This window comes from Eumetopias jubatus, unplaced genomic scaffold, assembly GCF_037043125.1.
Source record: "Eumetopias jubatus isolate StellerSeaLion01/CBP00866 unplaced genomic scaffold, mEumJub1_p1.0 scaffold_17, whole genome shotgun sequence".
Taxonomy (NCBI): Eukaryota; Metazoa; Chordata; class Mammalia; order Carnivora; family Otariidae; genus Eumetopias; species Eumetopias jubatus.
The window spans coordinates 72,140,605-72,158,145 of record NW_028274823.1 but is presented as its reverse complement, the minus strand read 5'-3'; the positions used below and the strand labels follow the sequence as shown (position 1 = coordinate 72,158,145).

Sequence of the window (17,541 nt, the reverse complement as noted above, 5' to 3'; positions counted from 1 at the left end):
AAAAAGACAATTTTGGGGGTGCCTGGGTGACGCAGTTGGTTGAGCATCTGACTCTTGGTTTTGGCTCAGGTCGTGATCTCAGGGTCCTGGGATCGAGCCCCATGTAGGGCTCCACGCTCAGCAGGGAGTCTGCTGGAGATTCTCTTCCTCCCTCTCCCTCTGCCCCTCCCACCCTGCACTCTCTCTCTCAAATAAATAAATAAATAAATCTTTTAAAAAAAAAAAAAAGAAAATTTTTAGTCACCTCTGGACAGCATGCCCTGTTCCAGGAGTTGTATGTGTGACACGGAATATCTCTCTCTCCCTAGTTCAGGGGATCATGGGGGAAAAGCCCAAATTAAAAAAAAAAAATCAAGTCTAAGAAGAATCCTAAATATGGGTTTGGTAGAGGACACCACTAGATTCAAAAGTGTTTCCTCAGTGTTATGCAATCAAAGGAGAAGAGAGAAATATTTTGACTAAGAAACAGAGCAAGGCTCAGAAAAGAGCTGCAAGATATGTAGTGGAAAGAATGTGGTTTTATCAGACTGTGTAAGCTAGTTAAGCCATTGTAACAAACACCCCCCCACACACCCACACACACAACTCAGAAGCTTCCAACAGCAAAGATTTACTTCTTGTTCACATAGAGTGCTCACTGCAGGTCACCTGTAACTCAATTTCATGTCCTCTTCATTTCAGGATCCGCCTAAAGGAGCATCCCACATTTGAGATGAGGAAAACAGCTACAGCTGAAACACATACTGATTCTTAGAGCTTCTCCTGGGAGGTGGCGCACATGACTTCAGCTCTCATGTCATTGGCCCACGCGAGTTACACAGCCTAGCCTTGGGCGGATGGGGCAAGAAGTACAAAGTACTTTGAAGAAGTAATAAAATGTAGCAATGTGATGCCTGGAGTCTGGCTGACTGGCTTTCCTTTACTAGCCCTGTGCTCTTGGGAGAATCCTTACTCTTCTATAGAGTCTATATGTAAGAAGCCTACTTCTTACTTAAGACAATTAAAATTGAAAAACATACCAGAATATGTGCCTTGTTTTCTTCCTTCCCCTGGATCACCCACCCTTCCTTCTACCATTGCCTGCTTCCTCCATCCTTCACTCTCCATGCTGATGACTTCAACGCGATGGATATGACAGGAGTCCCAGTACAGTTTGGGCAAGAAAGTATTTGAGATCGATCAATCTATTATCTATCTATCTATCTATCCATCTATCCTGTATCTATATATCTAGCCACTATTAGGGTAATTATATATGTGTGTGTGTCATACACATTGTAAGTTATAAGAGTACAGGTGATTTTTCACATTTTTCTTTGCATCTTTGTATTGTCTGAATTTTTTAAACAATAAGTATTATTTCTTTTACAATCAGAAAAAACAGTAAGGCTATTTCTGTTTAAAAAAAAATGTTATTAAGATCACATTTGAAATCTCCACCCTGAACTGCTAAGCAATTTTACAACTGAAAACTAACAACAACGTGCTCTTTCCCTCAAATACCTTCTAACTCAGGACATTTAAATGTGAGAACAATGTCCCGATGCAGCAATACTATGTATATATATTTTTTGCCACTTTTATTTTTTATTTTAATTCCAGCATAGTTAACTAAGCAGTAACATTTCATATGGTAAACCTGGATGGTTAATATTTTCAATATAGATACTTTTGGTGATTATTGTGAGGACTCATGGGAAAGTTATAAGGATGAAAAGTTGTAAGGATGAAACTTGCCTCTCCTGCATCCTCTCCTACTCTTTGCCCAGAGTCTTCAGGGCCCTGCAGATGTCCAGTGCTGTCACCTAATACCCCGAGCCACCCCCACCGCACCCCCTACCCCCTGCCCCAGGACCACATTGCCCCTGACCCACAGCTGGAATCTAAACCCCTATACCCATTAGTGAGCCTGGTCTCTGCCACGTCAGGAGCAAAGCCATTCAGTGTGGCTGAATATTTTCACAGGGCTTCGGGAAACGGTGGTTTAAATCTGCTGGGACCTTTGCCTTTCAATTGCCAGCTCTTTTTATGTTTCATTCCTCCAACCAGATTGACTATGAATGTTATTGTGTGCCAGGGGTTGAACTGCGTCCCACAGAAATTCTGACGTGGAAGTTCTACTCTCCACTATCTCAGAATGTGACTTCTTTGGGGTTAGGGTCACTGCAGGTGTAATCAGTTAAGTTAAAACGAAATCGTCATGGAGGAGGGTGGGCCCTTACCTGATGTGACCGATGTCCTTATAAAAAGGGGAAGTTCGGACACAGTGACACACACAAACACACGGGGGAGAATGCCATGTGAAAATGGGAGTTCTCAGTCTTAAACCGAGGGACCACCCCAAGCTAGGGGAGAGGCCGGGGACCCATCCTTCTCTAGAAGCTTCAGAAGGAGTGTGGCCCTGCTGGCATCTTGATCTCCGACTTCCCACCTCCAGAACAGTGAGAAGGAGAAACTGTGGCTGTTTTAAGCCACCCATTTGTGGTCATTTGTCTCCACAGCTCTAGCAAGCACATGCATTCTGTGTACTCTTCTATCCTGCCACAGACTTTCAGATGTATTCACAATCTGGAATCATATCACACACAGTCTGGCTCACATCATAAATATGGGTGTCAGGTTAAAAGGAAGCAGGTCACAGTCCTGGTACCTTCAGGAAAGAAGTCGGGGACTATAATGAACAAGTGCCTCGAAGGTACAGTAGGTACCTTCACTTACTTCATCTTACTTCGTCCCACACCAGCCTTTCCAGTGTGAGGAAACTGAGGCACAGAAGCATCAGAAACTGACCCAAAGAAAGAGCTCCAAACCCATCCTAGATCTTTTGATTTCAATTCACATCCTCCCCATTACTTCAGCCAGTGAGGGACCAGACATTTGGTGCAGGCGATCTTGGGATGGATCTCTCTAGGCATCCATTTAATGTGACAGTGTGAAGTGGTCCCATCCAAGGACAGTGCTGCTTCTCAGCCCTACCTCAGGAGGACTCCTGTGCACGACCTCTGCCTTGGTGCCCTGCCACACCACACTCAGCCTTGACCCTCACAGTAATAACCAAGACAGTGATGGCAACAGTGGCTTTCTCCTACTGAACACCTGCTATGGGGTGTGCACTGCCTTCAGTTCTTCAAGCGCATTATCCCATTTAGTACACGGTCATTCCATGGCAAGAGATGGAGTTTTAGGACTGTTGCCTCTAAAATGAATTTTCTTACTCCCTGCATTCTACTGCCTCCACAGCACTAAAGATTTCAGTAACATCCCTTTCGCAGACTTCTGCTCAATCTAGTCTCTGGACAAGATGTAGCAGTGCTTACGCGATGTATAGAACTCTTGAATCACTAAACTATACACCTGAAGCTAACATAACACTGTATGTTAACTATATTGGAATTAAAATTGAAAAATTTAGTGAAAAAAAAAGACATAGCAATACTAACATCTGGGGAAAGTCACACCGACATTTTCAGTTAGCTTCTGTCATGCCATGAGACCAGCTCCCTGTTTCTGATACCACTTCCACATATAATAAGAGAGCGGGTGCCATGCTAATGAGTGTGGATGGCTCTTTTCAATCAGGGGCCCAGAAAAATGCAAAATTCCTCCTCCCCTCATTTTCCATGCCATTGGCTGGAATGTCCCCCGCACCCCGCTCCACCTTCATGAATCAGTCTGTTCCATGATTCACCATGAGTTAATAGGGACTGCACCAGAATAGTCATTTATGGCACTGTTATTAGAATATATTTTGGTGTTATCACTATTCTTTTATGAAATAAATGTTTCTCATAGCCTATTGGGTGTCGGCTGCTCTGCTGGGTACTGTGAATACAAAGATAAATAAGACACAGTTCTTGCTGCCAAGACATTCAAAGTGTAGTGTTATTTATGCATGTGATGTATAAAGTTGGTTAAATAAAGAAAGACACCTGGTAAGTCTGTTAGCTGCAAGACACCATTGATAGGTATAAATAAGAAAAGTCTAATCAAGGTGGGATTTTATTTTTAAAGCTGTCTGGAGTATTAGAATGAGCATCTATAAAGATTGGGAAGACTCAGTTGGCAGAAAAGTGAAATTGGGCACAGTTAAGACCATGTTTACATGAAGACAAGCCTGACACCAGACAGTAATTCCAATCATGCGTGGATGGTACCAAACAAGCCTGGGATAGGATGTCAGGTGCACAAAACCCTGGGACCAGAATCCTGACTTTGCCAATGTATAAAAACCGTTTGCTGACCAAAGGCAGGTGAGGTTCTCTATCACCTAGTAACCCAAACTGCTCCGTTAGGATCAGGCCAACTGCAATCACTGGTAACCATAATAGAATTTTCTTTGTGACAATCATGCTTGACGAGAATTGGTCTTAGAAATTTCCTTCCACGGTCTCATTACAGAAAAGAACATTTGCCTTTTTGTTGGGACACCTCCTTCCTTCTCACCTCTCCAAATTCTTCCTGTTGTCTGAAACCCACCTCAACTCCCCTCTTTTCTCACAGTCCTCCCTCATGTCTCTGTTGGTAGACTCCCTACTTAGGGTTGGTTCCATACGCTTTCAGCACCAGCTACTTATGCTCTGGTGGCATTGTTCTTTATTTCTTGTGCATTAGTGGAGAGATGAACCCTCCCGTCTATCTAATGCCTGGAGCTAAGGACCAAACCCAAATCATCCTCTTAATCAACCTTTTGGCCTGTTCCCTTTCCTTGTCTCCTTCCTCCTGTGAATCTCTTTTCTCATCTAGCTTTCTCACTTTTTTTTTTTTTTGTCTCCTCTCTTCCCACCCTTATCCTCTTAACTGAGCAAAGCAGGCTGTAATGTTCAGAGGTTTTTGCTACCAGGTTTTACTGGCAAACAGAGTAAATATAACAACCTGGGAAAATGATAAAAATTTACAAGAATCTTCCAAATGAATATAGCCAGACTATTCCTGTTCTCCACTGAAATTGAAATAAAGCTAACATCTGATCTTTCTTAACCTTTCAGGCTAGATGTCCCCTTAAATGTGGCTTCTGGAATCCATTTATCATATCATTTTTTTTATCACTCCAGATCTACAATGTTTTCAGTAAGTCTCACATGCTAAAAACTGGGTAATTGAAGATCTCTTTTTAAAAAAAACAAGAATCAGAAATGGCATCGTATTTCTCAATGTCCCTCCCCTTCAAGTGAATATATGTTAATCCCTGGCACTCTACCATCAGATAATAAGCTGTTTGAAAGTAGGAACTAGATTTTAAACATCTCTCTTAACACCTCACACATTGCTGTACATTTAAGTTCCTTCTTTCTTTCTTGACTGATAAAACTCCTCCTCATCATTCAAGACATCAGCTCAAACATCATCTTCTCTTCAATCTCCCCTCACTACTCTTTTCCCTGCCCCTTCTGGAACTCTAGGCAGAATTAACTGCTTTCTCTTCTCTGTTCCCTTACTGGTTCATTCACATTTCAAATATGGCACTCATTCCACTTTTTAATATTAGTTCTATGTACATTAGGTTGGTTATAAAATGATCCCTCTCCTCCAGTCGGCTGTGAGCTCTCTTATGGCCTATTTTCTATGTATCCACAGCCCCCAGCACAGCCTATGAGTTATAGTAGGTGTCCAACGAATGCCTATCCAATGGAATGTTTTGATTGGATAATACAGAGAGCCATGAGATGATGTTTGTCCTTCATGTGCTAGAGGAAATGCAAATAGACTCAGGAATGAAGGTACCTTAACGGGGCAGCTTTAACTCATACTTTATTTGGGCCCCAACACAGAGATCACACCATTATCACCATCACCACCACCACCACCATCATCATCATGATACCCAGCAAACCCCAAACATGGCAGATGACAGCATGAATCCTGCCTATTTCACCCAGATGGCTCTGAACCCTGTCTACCCCAACTGAAAGAAGCAGCTTTGGGAAATCGAGGGGCCCATGTAACTTCCTCTGATGTACACGAAGCAGAAATCACTCAAGGAAGAATTTCAATTTTGATTTAATACTATTGGAAGCTACTTTTCCATGGGTCTCTCATTTCTGTAAGTCTGACCAATGAGGGACAGATCGCTCTTTTTTCTGGACACTCTTTCTAAGAATGTTTGTATAGACAACAATCTTGGAAGCTAGAGATGCTGTCTCCCTCTGGAGCAAAGTGCCCCACACTAACCACCCTTTATAAAAGATTTGAGATCCCCAAGTTCAGGGTTCTTCTCCTGTGATACAACCTACTATGTGTGCAGGCGGCATCTGGCTCTCTTCTTACAGCCCAGTGTGAATGGGGGCTCAGGAAACTGGCACAAACATGCGGATACTCTGACTACTGCTATTGCTATGAGTGATAAACTGTTCTTCATTTCTGACCCGGGAGTCTCATGTCTTCCGCCTGCATCCATGAAATTGTGGTAAGTGAATTTGCTAGCTGTACATAGGCTAAAATTCCAAACCTCCCACAGTTCCTGACACTACCACCCCCAGCAGGATTTTCTTGCCTTTAATGTGCCCTGATTTGCCCCCTGTGAGGAAGACAAACATTCATCAGTAAGAAGCTGCAAATACTTGTAAAGGAAACCAATTTGAGGGGCAATAATCACACCCTCTGAAGAAGCTGATGGTATGTGGTGATGTTCCCTTGAAAGATGTGAAATAAGGTGAATGATCCTATTGTCTAGAGCAGGCACAGTCATTTGGGAGTCTCTGAAAGGGAGCTGTCCCATGTCCCAGTGACTGGGAAGGTCCCTATTCCTTGATCTGAATGTTTTCAAGCAGCATTTCTTTAACAGTGACTGAGCACTGCTCAGAAGTAGGGTTCTAGCTTAATGAGATTTTCCAGAGGTTTCTTGTTCTCTTTGGTTTTATTCAAGTAGGCCACTGTTTGCTTCTTTATTAATCTATTTCAAAAGGTATTTAAGGCAGTAGAATTCAATAGTACATACCTTAGAAGAGAGAAAGAGAAGGGTAGGGACACAAAATGAAGCCAGAAATAAGCCTTGGAATCTGTAACATAATTAAATCTACTATGTATGCACCAAATATTTGGCTCTAAACATTTTAGCAGCTTAAGAGAAAAGTGAAACCTGATTAGTTACACAATCCAAAAAGACCATTAGATTAAAAAAGGGCAACATCTGCACCCAAGAAGTTGGCTTGCAAGAGGAACGTGACAGTCACTGCAGGGAAGTATAAAGCCCCATGAGGACCCTTCTCCCTTCCACAACAAAATCCTAGGCCACTATAGAGAAGCAGCAACTTCTATCCTTCTCTCCCATCACTCTGAGCAAGGTGAAGACCCCATGTGGCTAGAGAAAGGGAAAAGAGAAAAACCTATCCTTCTGGGGGAGATACAGAAAATAGTCATTGGTCCAAACTATTTGAAGCTTCCTACTGCTAGAGAAGGGGCAGGACAACTAAGAAAATGCAGAGAAAAATCTGCAAAGGGGCTAATCAGTTGATATGACACACCCTAGGAAAGAATCAGTGAGCTTGAAGAGTGGTCAATAGAAATTATTGAAACTGTAATACAAAGAGACAAGAAGAACGATTAAAGAAAAAAGAACCAGAGCATCTAAGAATTGTAGGACAATATCAAACAATCTAACATATATGTAATTGGAATTCCAGAAAGACAAGAAAGAGAGAGAGAACAGAGCAAAGGAATTATCTAAAGAGATAATATAAGAGAATTTTCCAAAAATAATAAAAGATATCCACCCAAAAATCTAAGAAGCTCAGAGAATCCCAAGCAGGATATGAACATGTAAACTTCTTTCCATTACTGCTGTCTCTCTCCTAATTCAAGTCCCCATCTTTATAGCCCAAACTACTCCAATAGCCTCCACTGGGTCTTCCTGCCTCCACTCTTGTCCCCTTACTATGCAGTTTGTAAATGGCAGTTAGAATGATTTAAAAAAAAACAAAACAAAAACATCACTTCCCAGCTTAAAGGCCTCCAGCTGTCTCCCACTGCATTTACCATAAAATCCAACCTGTTCCCTGTGGTCTGCCATGCTCCGAGTCCTCTGCACCCTGCCTATCTCTCTGCTCTTGTTACTTATTCATCTTTTTTTTTTTTTTTTTACACTCCAAACATAGGGGCCCATTTCTGTCCTACAAATACATTGGGCAACTTCCACCTCTGGTTCTTGGTTCTTGGTTCTTGTTTTCTGTATGAGACACGCTGTCTTCAGAGCTGAACAGGGCTGGCCACTTCTCATCCAGTTTTTAAGTCTCGCTTTTTCAACCTTCCCCCAAAAGAGTCCACCAAGTCCTTTTTATCACATTACTTTACTTCCATCTTAATGGATATCAAAAATTATCCAATATCCACTAAAAAATCATCCAGTATCAGAAATTATCCAATTTATTTATTTGTGCCTTGTTGATCTCTTTTCTCTTAGGACTACGTTGCTCTTTGTGGGAAGGGAACACATCCTTCCGTGGCCTCAGTGTTTAGAGTGGTACCTGGTATGATATAGATGAATATTCAAGATTTACTTGTTGATTGAACAAGTAATTAGTTGAATTGAAGAAAAAATACTCATTAGGAGCATAAGCTCAGAAAAAGGACTTAAAGTTCAAAAGACACCATCAGCTTTTTAGTTATCTATAGTTAAGTATTAGAGATTACTTTTAGTTACGTGGGTATACCGCTCAGCTGATACGCAAAGCCAACCATATGGCAACACATAATTTGTTGAGTGATGATAAGCCACCCTTTTCACTTTAAGAGGCCTATCATTTCTGATTATTCATATTTTATTAGTTTCCTGGTTTTATTACTGCCACCCAGAATCAAATTATTAACAAGGATTGAGAGATTGGACAATATTTGTACAAATATTTGCCTATTTCCTAACACAAACTTGACCTCATTTTTAAAAACTATGTTCTCTCTGAACAGATTTTTCAAATGACATGTGACCAAGGCCCAGCCTTCTGGCAGGTGCCAATGTTCCTGTCTGCTATGTCTGTCATTTAGACCTCTTCCATACTCCTGAGTTCACCAGCCCCACCTCACCCGTCTCTGCCCCTTCTGGACCATTCCGTACTCTCTCTCTCCTCCAAACCACTTATCCCCTCTAGAGCTCCCTGGAAAATGAAGAGGCCCTGCTACATGATCTGTTACATTCCTTCCAGCCCTCAAACTCTTTTAAGGTATTTATTCTAAACAGGATGTTTTGTCTCTTCCTCATCCCTTGACTTCCATTTTCTGCTGCTCGAAATTCATTAAGTCGAATGAAAGAGGGGTTGTGTCCCAATTTCTGTCCCTACCTTTTAGAATATTTCTTCCATTTGTACTACTCTTTATTTTTTTATTTTTTTTAAATGTTAGCAATATACTTTTTTTTTAGATTTTATTTATTTATTTGACAGAGAGAGACACAGTGAGAGAGGGAACACAAACAGGGGGAGTGGGAGAGGGAGAAGCAGGCTTCCCGCAGAGCAGGGACCCCCTATGCAGGGCTCGATCCCAGGACCCTGGGATCATGACCTGAGCTGAAGGCAGACGCTTAACGACTGAGCCACCCAGTCGCCCCTGTACTACTCTTTAGATGATGCTCCACACAACTGTTTTTGTTCAGATACATACACAGCATTCTATTTCATTTTCATAGTTAATCAAAATGTACAATGAAGAAATTTAAAGGATCATCTTTTTACAGAATCATTTCACAACTTGCTGTGCAACTATAGCAAGCCCCTGCATCTCAAGTTCCTCATCTGCAAAATGAGAAGGCTGGAATTTATGATGTCTGCTGGAAACAGCCTATTCCAGGAATTAAAAATTTTAAATCCTGCACAGTTTTTGCTTTGTAAGAGGAAATTCCAAGCAGGGAGGGGTGAATTCGCACCCTCCCCTCCCCCCCCCACTCTCCTCCAATGTTACCTGGATTCTCCCTTACCCCTTTAGGTTCCATGGTTTTGATACTTCCAACCTCCACCACTCCCTAGGCAGGCCTTTCAAAACTGGCTAAAGAGTGGATAAAGTACTCTCTTTGTTTCTTTATAGAACAACGAAGTAGCAAACCAAAAGGAAATCTAGAGATTTTTAAACAGTAAATCTGTTTCTCTTCAATCCAGGAAAGCAGCAAAGAGCATTTGTCCAGGATTTCCTTCTCCTGAGACACCCATGCCGGAGCCCAGAAGGGCCCAGACAACTCTGCACACACCTCCACCCCTCAGAGATTCCCATTCCTCTGGGCCACATGATCCTTGAACACTGCATTGTCTCCCAGCACACAGAATTTGCTAAACCTAAATATTCTGTTTAGTGCCCGAGGAATTAAGTAAGGCTCTCTGGTTCAATCTGCTCAGACTCCTTGAGTCTATGTATTGAGTATCAGCTTCAGGCTTGAGGGGGCACCCCATTTCCCAGATGACTTGCACAGTTAGAAGGACGGGCCCAGTGCCCTGGACCCCAAAAAAAATCCCCATCAGGGCTTCTCAAATTTTGAAGTGCATACAAGTCAACATGGGATCTCGCTAACATGCAAATCCCAAGTCCATAATTATGACCGAGGCAGGTCTCATGAGTCTATATTTCCAGGAAGCTCCTGGGTACCGCAGTTGCTATTTTTTTTGCTCAGCTGACCACACTGTGGTCACAGGTCCTAGTCTAGAGGCAGCACACTGTTTCCCTACAGAGGACCAAATGGTAAATATTTTTGGCTTTGCAGTCCATGGAGCTCTGGAGAAGCTATTCACCTCTTCCAACAGCCACTGTAGCCAAATGCAGCCATAAGCAATATGTAAACAAATGAGCATGGCTCTGTTCCAGTAAAACTTTATTTACAAAAACAGATGGTGGGCGACAGTTGGTCAACCCTTTCCCTAGTCTGTCTCAAAGATGAAGAGATAAGCTCCCTTGTAGAGGTCTCCCCATTGTTGACATCAGCAGCTAAAGTCTCATCACCATGAATATCCATCCACATAAAGGACCTCCCACTGAAGGCTAAAAATACCATACCTCAACCATGGAATGACACCACCGAGTACAGTATGAACTATATGTACCGCTAGTAATGGTCTTTCTCATTCTTCAAGGTCTTCCCAAATTCTAAACCCTTCTATCTCTATAAACAGTCTTCAAAAAGAAGGTAAAAGCAGTTCAAGTTTATGGATTTTTGCCTTCTGCTCTGAAACCCACTTTCTGTTTTCCAAATGTGTGGAGTGCTGAGGAAAGCATATCTTTCAAAGGTTGTTAACATAAGGGTTCTTTCTAATAATTGTTCCGGAATACCGACCTGCTTGGAATTAATTCCAAGCATGGAGCAGGGCTATAGCCCAGGTGGCTTTGAAAACATGGTGATGTTAACACAGAGGGTGGTTTGAGAGGCTCTGGTAGACGTTAGTTATCAGAGTAAGCTCATGTTTCCAGAAGTTGAAGCAGATTAGCCATTGGTTCTTAGACAACCTGGGGCAGATGGATCAGAAGCCAGTCTAATACTTCATTTCTGAGAACTTCAGAATTGGTAAAAGAGTCAACAACTTTTCAAAAATCCAGGCTTTCATTCAGATTGAGCATATTTCCATGCCATGTGCTCTGAGGACCCTGGTGCATTTCAACATTCAGTAGCACTGGGCTTAGAATCGTCAGCTCGTGTGCAGCAATCAGTCATAGAATAGTAGAACTCAGACCTCCCCAAAGGGTTTTACCAAACACTTCTCTCTACCAAACTCTCTTTCCCCCCCATCCAACCCCACCCTAAAGTGCCTCAGGTAAGCCCTGAAAGCTTGGTCTTTTCATAGGCCTTCAAACCAAGAGGGGTACTTGGGCAATAGCTGCTCAGCTCAAGCCAATTTTTGAGAGAAGGCAGATTGCCCACTAGTAGTTAAAAATATAAAAATCTAGATACTTGTAATCCTCTTTTAAAAAATAGATATAACAATAATGTGATGAAAATAGGAAACAGTAATTACTAGAAACAGGATAATCCACCTTATTTTCACTCCCCATGGTCCCTGTCTACATGAATTCTTTTTATTACTTACATAATTTTTCTATTGGGAGAAAATGGGTGTAAACCTTATGGAAGGCAATTTGGCAACATTAAGCAAATATCTTAAGGCCAGATATATTTTCACATAGTATCTCCATATTTAGAAATTTAACCTAAGGAAATAATTAAGAGGAAAAAAAAGAGAGTATAAGCATAAATTTAACTAGAAAGATGTTTATAACAGCAAAAGACTGAAAACAACCTAAAGTCCAGCACTGAGAAGTTGATCAAATAAAGTATTAAATCCTTGTGAAGGAATGGCATGCAGTCATCACAAATGATGTACATTAACTGACAGAAAAGATATTTATATTATATTATCGCCAAAAAAAGACACAAAATAAATGTATGATAGAACTCTACAGGAAAAACCTAAAACATTAGAATTTTTTTTCCTCTCCAAATTAGAATTTGGAGATATTTAATTTTTACATTTCTACATTTGTAATTCTAGTTCTTAACAAGTATTTATAACTTGGTCTATAAAGTACTACCGATATTCAAATAAGTGTACCTCTGATCATAGTTCACCTATGATTACATGTTCTGCCTTTCTTATTTATATATTATTTCTTTTAATGGAGTAATTTTTCCTCTGAGGCTTTAAAGGCTTTATCTTTTTTACAAAACAAGGTAGGAACACGATGCTGACAAGCCAAGTGCCCTTTGGCAGAACCTCAAGACAGGAGAGTAACCTGATGTCCTGTTTTCCCTGAGATTTCTAGGCCTCATCACCTCCTTTGCTCTTGCGAAGTGCTGACTCATTAGGAACAGTAATCCTGGGGTATCAGGGAGATTTTGTTTTAATACTCTCTTATTTTCCAGGGTTCTCCAAAGACTTCCAAAGAAGGGTTTATCCAGCATTTTATACCTCAGTTCAGGAATCAATTTCTACCCATTTTAATTCAGGGTTGGCCATTTGCACCCAGCAGGAGTTACAGACGAACTGGTTGACATTCTGTGATGTGTCACTCTAAGGGAGAGATACAACTCACAATAATCGTCCCCCCCTGGCTTCAGGAAAATGAGAATTCCATGGTCCAAAGGTAAAAAGACAAAAGCTCTCCTGGAGAGCTCCCCGTCTGGGTCCTATCTTTCACAACATATTGCTTTTTCACATCAGAGGTTCTTTGAAATGATTAATCCTTTTCCAGAAGAATTATCTAAAAATGTGTTACAATAACCAACATATGGAAACAACCTAAGGGCCCATCAATAGATGAACAGATAAAGAAGATGTGGTACACACACACAAACACACACACACACTGGGGTACTACTCAGCCATAAAAAGACTGAAATCTTGCCACTTGTGACAACATGGGTGGACCTTGAGGGTATTTTGCTAAGTGAAATAAGTCAGAGAAAGACAAATACCACATGATTTCACTTATAAGTGGAATCTAAAAAACAAAACGAACAAATAAACAAAAGACAATCCAGACTCATAGATGCAAAGAACAGAGGGATGGTTGCCAGAGGGGAGGGGGTTTGGGGGGTGTGAGAAATGAGTGAAGGGGACCAAGAGGTGCAAGCTGTCAGTTATAAAATAACTAAGTCATGGGGATATAGTCAATAGTATTGTATTAACTTTGTATGGGGACAGATGGTAATTAGATGTATCATGGTGGTCGGTTTGCAATGTATATAAATGTTGGATCACTATGTTGTACACACAAACCTAATAGAATATCATATGTCAATTATACTTCAATAAGAAATTAAATACATAAAAATGTGTTTAGCCCAAACCTAAAGTTTTTACACCATTTTCCAAAAGGTGATAATCAACCTTGTTTTAAAATAGATTTCAGTGTCACTTAGAAGTCTCTTTGCTCAAGAATCACTAATTAGATGGCAAGCTCCAGTCACGCTTGGGAGGAATTAGAGCAGGGCTTTAATGAAGATTCCTGCAGTCACAGGAGTGTTAGGGAAATGTTTCTGTCCCAAATCTAGTTCTGGTAGTACCACAAGGCTTTGTCAAGGCTGCTGGGATTTTTGGATAATAACAACAGAGGCTTTAAGTTTTACTGAAGAATTTAAACTGTCCCGGTGGGAGTGTGAAATCGAGTGTTCCAGTTTCTCTTTCAAAAGTAGCCACCCTCACAGTGGAGTTCTAGACACCTGCCCACAAATCAGACCAAACACTCCACTTGTGCTCCCTAGCCCCTCGTTGAGCTGCTCATAGTAAACACTCAACAATCGTCCTTTCTGTAGAAAAATAGCACCTGCTAAAAGATAACAGGAGAACTTCTATTCATTCTTGAAAAGTATCTTACATCATTCCTTCTGGATTTGGGAGGATGTCTTAGTTCCCTGAAGCTGTGGCAATGTGTATAAAATTGGGACACCAGATTCTGCATAGTCCTGTTTCCCACAGGTAATTTTCCCACTCGGTTGAGCAAATATCACACGTGCTTACAATATTTCCTCATAACTTTGCATTGTTGGTTGAGGACAGAAATGTTCGAAAAGTGCTGTGGGTACCAAGGGAAGGATGACCAATGATTTTTTTTCCTGCATAGTCTTCATTCTTGAAACCATAGCTCATTATCCAACTCACTTTTCCTGGCCAGAGTCTTAGTATCTTTTAAGATTGCATGCTCATCTCAATTCATGTTGGTTTCCACTCTCCATTAAGTCTAAAGATTTAGGTGGCAACACCTAGAATTAGTTCTGGCCTCTAGGCTGTGAAAGGTAACAGCTTGTGAAATCTGAATGTGAACCTACACTTCCTGTCTTGGCAACCGATCACTTTCTTTATTTGTGAGATGATGTCTCTTCTGCAAATTTCCCACTCCAAAGTGGATGTCTAATGTTTCCCCCATTTCTTTTCTGATTTTCTGATTTGAAAATGTTAAATTACAATAATAGCACACACATTGTAGCAGATGAAATTATATAGTAACTAAATATAACAAATCTATAATAGGAAAGATTAGTCCCTTCTCTTCTCATCTGTTACCTTTTTTGTCCATTTCCAGTTGGATGATACAAGGTAACCATAGCAAATTGCTTATTTTCCCATGTCTTTCCTCCTCAAGCAGAATACATAGTTCATGTTGGGCCATTTGGAGACCTTCTGCCTCTTTGGGGGGTGAGAGTTTACTGGAAAGAGGATATTGAATGATAAGTGTCCAAATTTGCCGATGTAGTTGGGGTCATCAAACAAGGGACTCTAACTCTGTCAGGCCAGAATCACTGACCTCAGGTGCCAAAGAGTCCAGTTGTGTGGCTTGGCCTTTGGATAGAAAATTAAGGTTCATTAGAAGAACTGACCCCACTCTTGCCTGGGGACCTGGACAAGGATGTGACCTGATTTTGAGGATTCTCCCTCCCAGGGTCAGGTACTGAGGACACATTAATAGCCACGAGTTGGCACTTAGAGGCTGTTCCATTTTCACTTGGGAGGTGCAGCCCCAGGCAAATCACTGGGGAAGAAGCCATGCAGCAGCCTGCGGAGGAAAGTATGACTTGATCGGCAGGGTCCCCACATTCCCGCTGCCATGAGTGGCAGAGTCCCAGCAAGAGAAAGTCTCTGGGGGAAAATGATGCTCCCTCCTTAAAAGGGCACACACCCAAATTCTCAAATAAGCCCCAAGAGGAATTATATCTTCCCTCTAGGCGGAGAGGTATTCTGGGGATAGAAAGAGCTGGAGACTCCTTGAAAGAGTAGGCAAATTTCTGCTCTGGAAGCTGAGGGGAATTCTGCACTGTAGGAAATAGTGTGTCCTTTCACTGAGGGCTGGGATAGTATCCTTCCTGCCTTCAGGGAAGATGAACCAAGAGCAAGGAGGCATCGGACATTTTCCTGCAGGTGGGTGGGAACACTTGCACTTAAAAAATCTTTTTCCACGGAGGAAGGGGCGCCCTCGATGCCATAAATCCGGAAGGACCCTCAGGGTAATTTATAAGTCAACTTTGGGAATGAAAAAGCCCTGCTTCTGCATTCTGGGTGCCCTTTGTATAGAATCATACGATCTCGCGGAGGCGGGCGGCGAGTAATCATCTTTCCATGCCCTTCCCATTCCCAACACCCCGTTCAGAGCACTGGATTCATTTCAGCATTGTCAAATGACTGAGGAATGAATGAATGAATGAATGAAGTAATTCCTGCCTTCTGCCAACTCTCCAGGGAAGAGGCCAGGCACCCTTCTCGCACCCTCTTCTTTGCACCTGTGGCCCCGCGCCCTGCCCAGCCTGCGCTCACCTTGTGCTGCTTCCACATGGCTCCCAGCGGCTTCACCTCGTGCTTGCCGTGACGGCCCTCCTCCAAGCACAGGTAGCACACCGGAGTTCGGCAGCTCACGCAGTACATGCTGTAGTTCTCCATTTCGTGTTCGGGGCACGTAGGGAACTTGCGGCCTGAGCTGCCCCCAGCCGCTCCGGCGCCCCCCGGGCTCTTGCAGCCGCCGCCTCCGCTGGGGGCGCCCTGGGCCGCGCCCGGGGATGCTGAGGCGGCCTCGGCGGGCGCGGGCGGCGGCGGCGGCTGCACCAAGCGATGCTTAGCGAAGGGTCCTCGGGATGGATGGCATTTGAGCTGGCAGGCAGCGCAGTAGAGCACGTCGCACTGCTCGCACAGCGTGGCGGCCGGCTCCGGCGGGGTGCGGTCGCACAACTGGCAGATGGCCACCGCAGGGGCTGCAGACGCCCCGTGCACTGCCCCGCGGCCCTGCTGGTACCGTTGCACGATGGCCTCGAGCAGCCGGTTGCGCTGGAAGCCGCGCAGGCCTCGGTGGTCCAGGGACGCGCTGCGGTGGCACTGCGGGCACGTGATGGAGCTTGAGGAGGACGAGGACAGCGAGGAACAGGCGGCACCCCGGGCCGCGGCGGCCGAAGAGCCAGGCGGCGCAGGCACCATGGGTAGCACGCGAACCCCGTTGGGGGACTTGAGGCTCGGGGTGTAGGACCCATATCCGCTGTCTGTCTCACTGTACAAGCTCAGCTTGTCCGCGTGGTCCCCGCCACCTCCCGCACCGCCGCCCAGGCCGCCGGCTGCGCTCCCGCTGGCGCCGCTGCAGGCCGGGCCCGCCGCAGCTTCGTGGTCCAGAGGGGGCGCCGCGCCGGCGGGTAGCCCCGAGCCCCGGGAGTGCAGGAGCGGCTGGGGCAGGTGCTGCTCACCGTCCGGTGTCTGCACGGCGATGGTGCGAGCGCAAGGAAGGCAGACGTTGTGGGAACAGGGCAAGATGATGGGCTCCCGAAACAGGGAGCCGCACACGGGGCACTTCAGCTCCTCCTCCATCGCGCGCGGGCAGGCCGAGCTGCTCACAGCTCCAGAGACAGGCGGAGGGCACCAAGCGTGGTTAGAACCGGAGAGGCTGCAAGCGAGGGCATTACACAGGCATGGCCACTTCACAGCCCGGGGGCACGCCCCTCTCTCTGTCCTGGGGCCACCGCCCTAGGACCACTGGGGGCAAGAGAAGGGGAAGGGTCCTCACCTCGTGCCCGCGAGGCTCCGGCGCCAGCGGCTTCAACCTGCGGCCAGAGTCCGGAGCCAGTCGGCTGCCCTCGCGATGGCCTGTGAGGCGCTCTAGGTGATGAAT

At 43.9% G+C, this 17,541-nt stretch overlaps 1 protein-coding gene across 3 annotated transcripts in view; it reads right to left on the bottom strand.

Annotated features, from left to right (window-relative positions):
- The window catches only part of TRIM67 (tripartite motif containing 67), a 45,407-nt gene extending 28,167 nt beyond the window's left edge, over positions 1–17,240 (bottom strand). For 2 of the 3 annotated variants that reach the window (XM_028104651.1, XM_088020219.1), the window contains exon 1: positions 16,209–17,240. In XM_028104651.1, coding sequence (XP_027960452.1) covers positions 16,209–17,240 — 1,032 coding nt within the window. The remainder of the gene's footprint in view (positions 1–16,208) is intronic. The other variant, XM_028104652.1, reaches the window with a different exon arrangement.
- Positions 17,241–17,541: the final 301 nt, after the last annotated feature.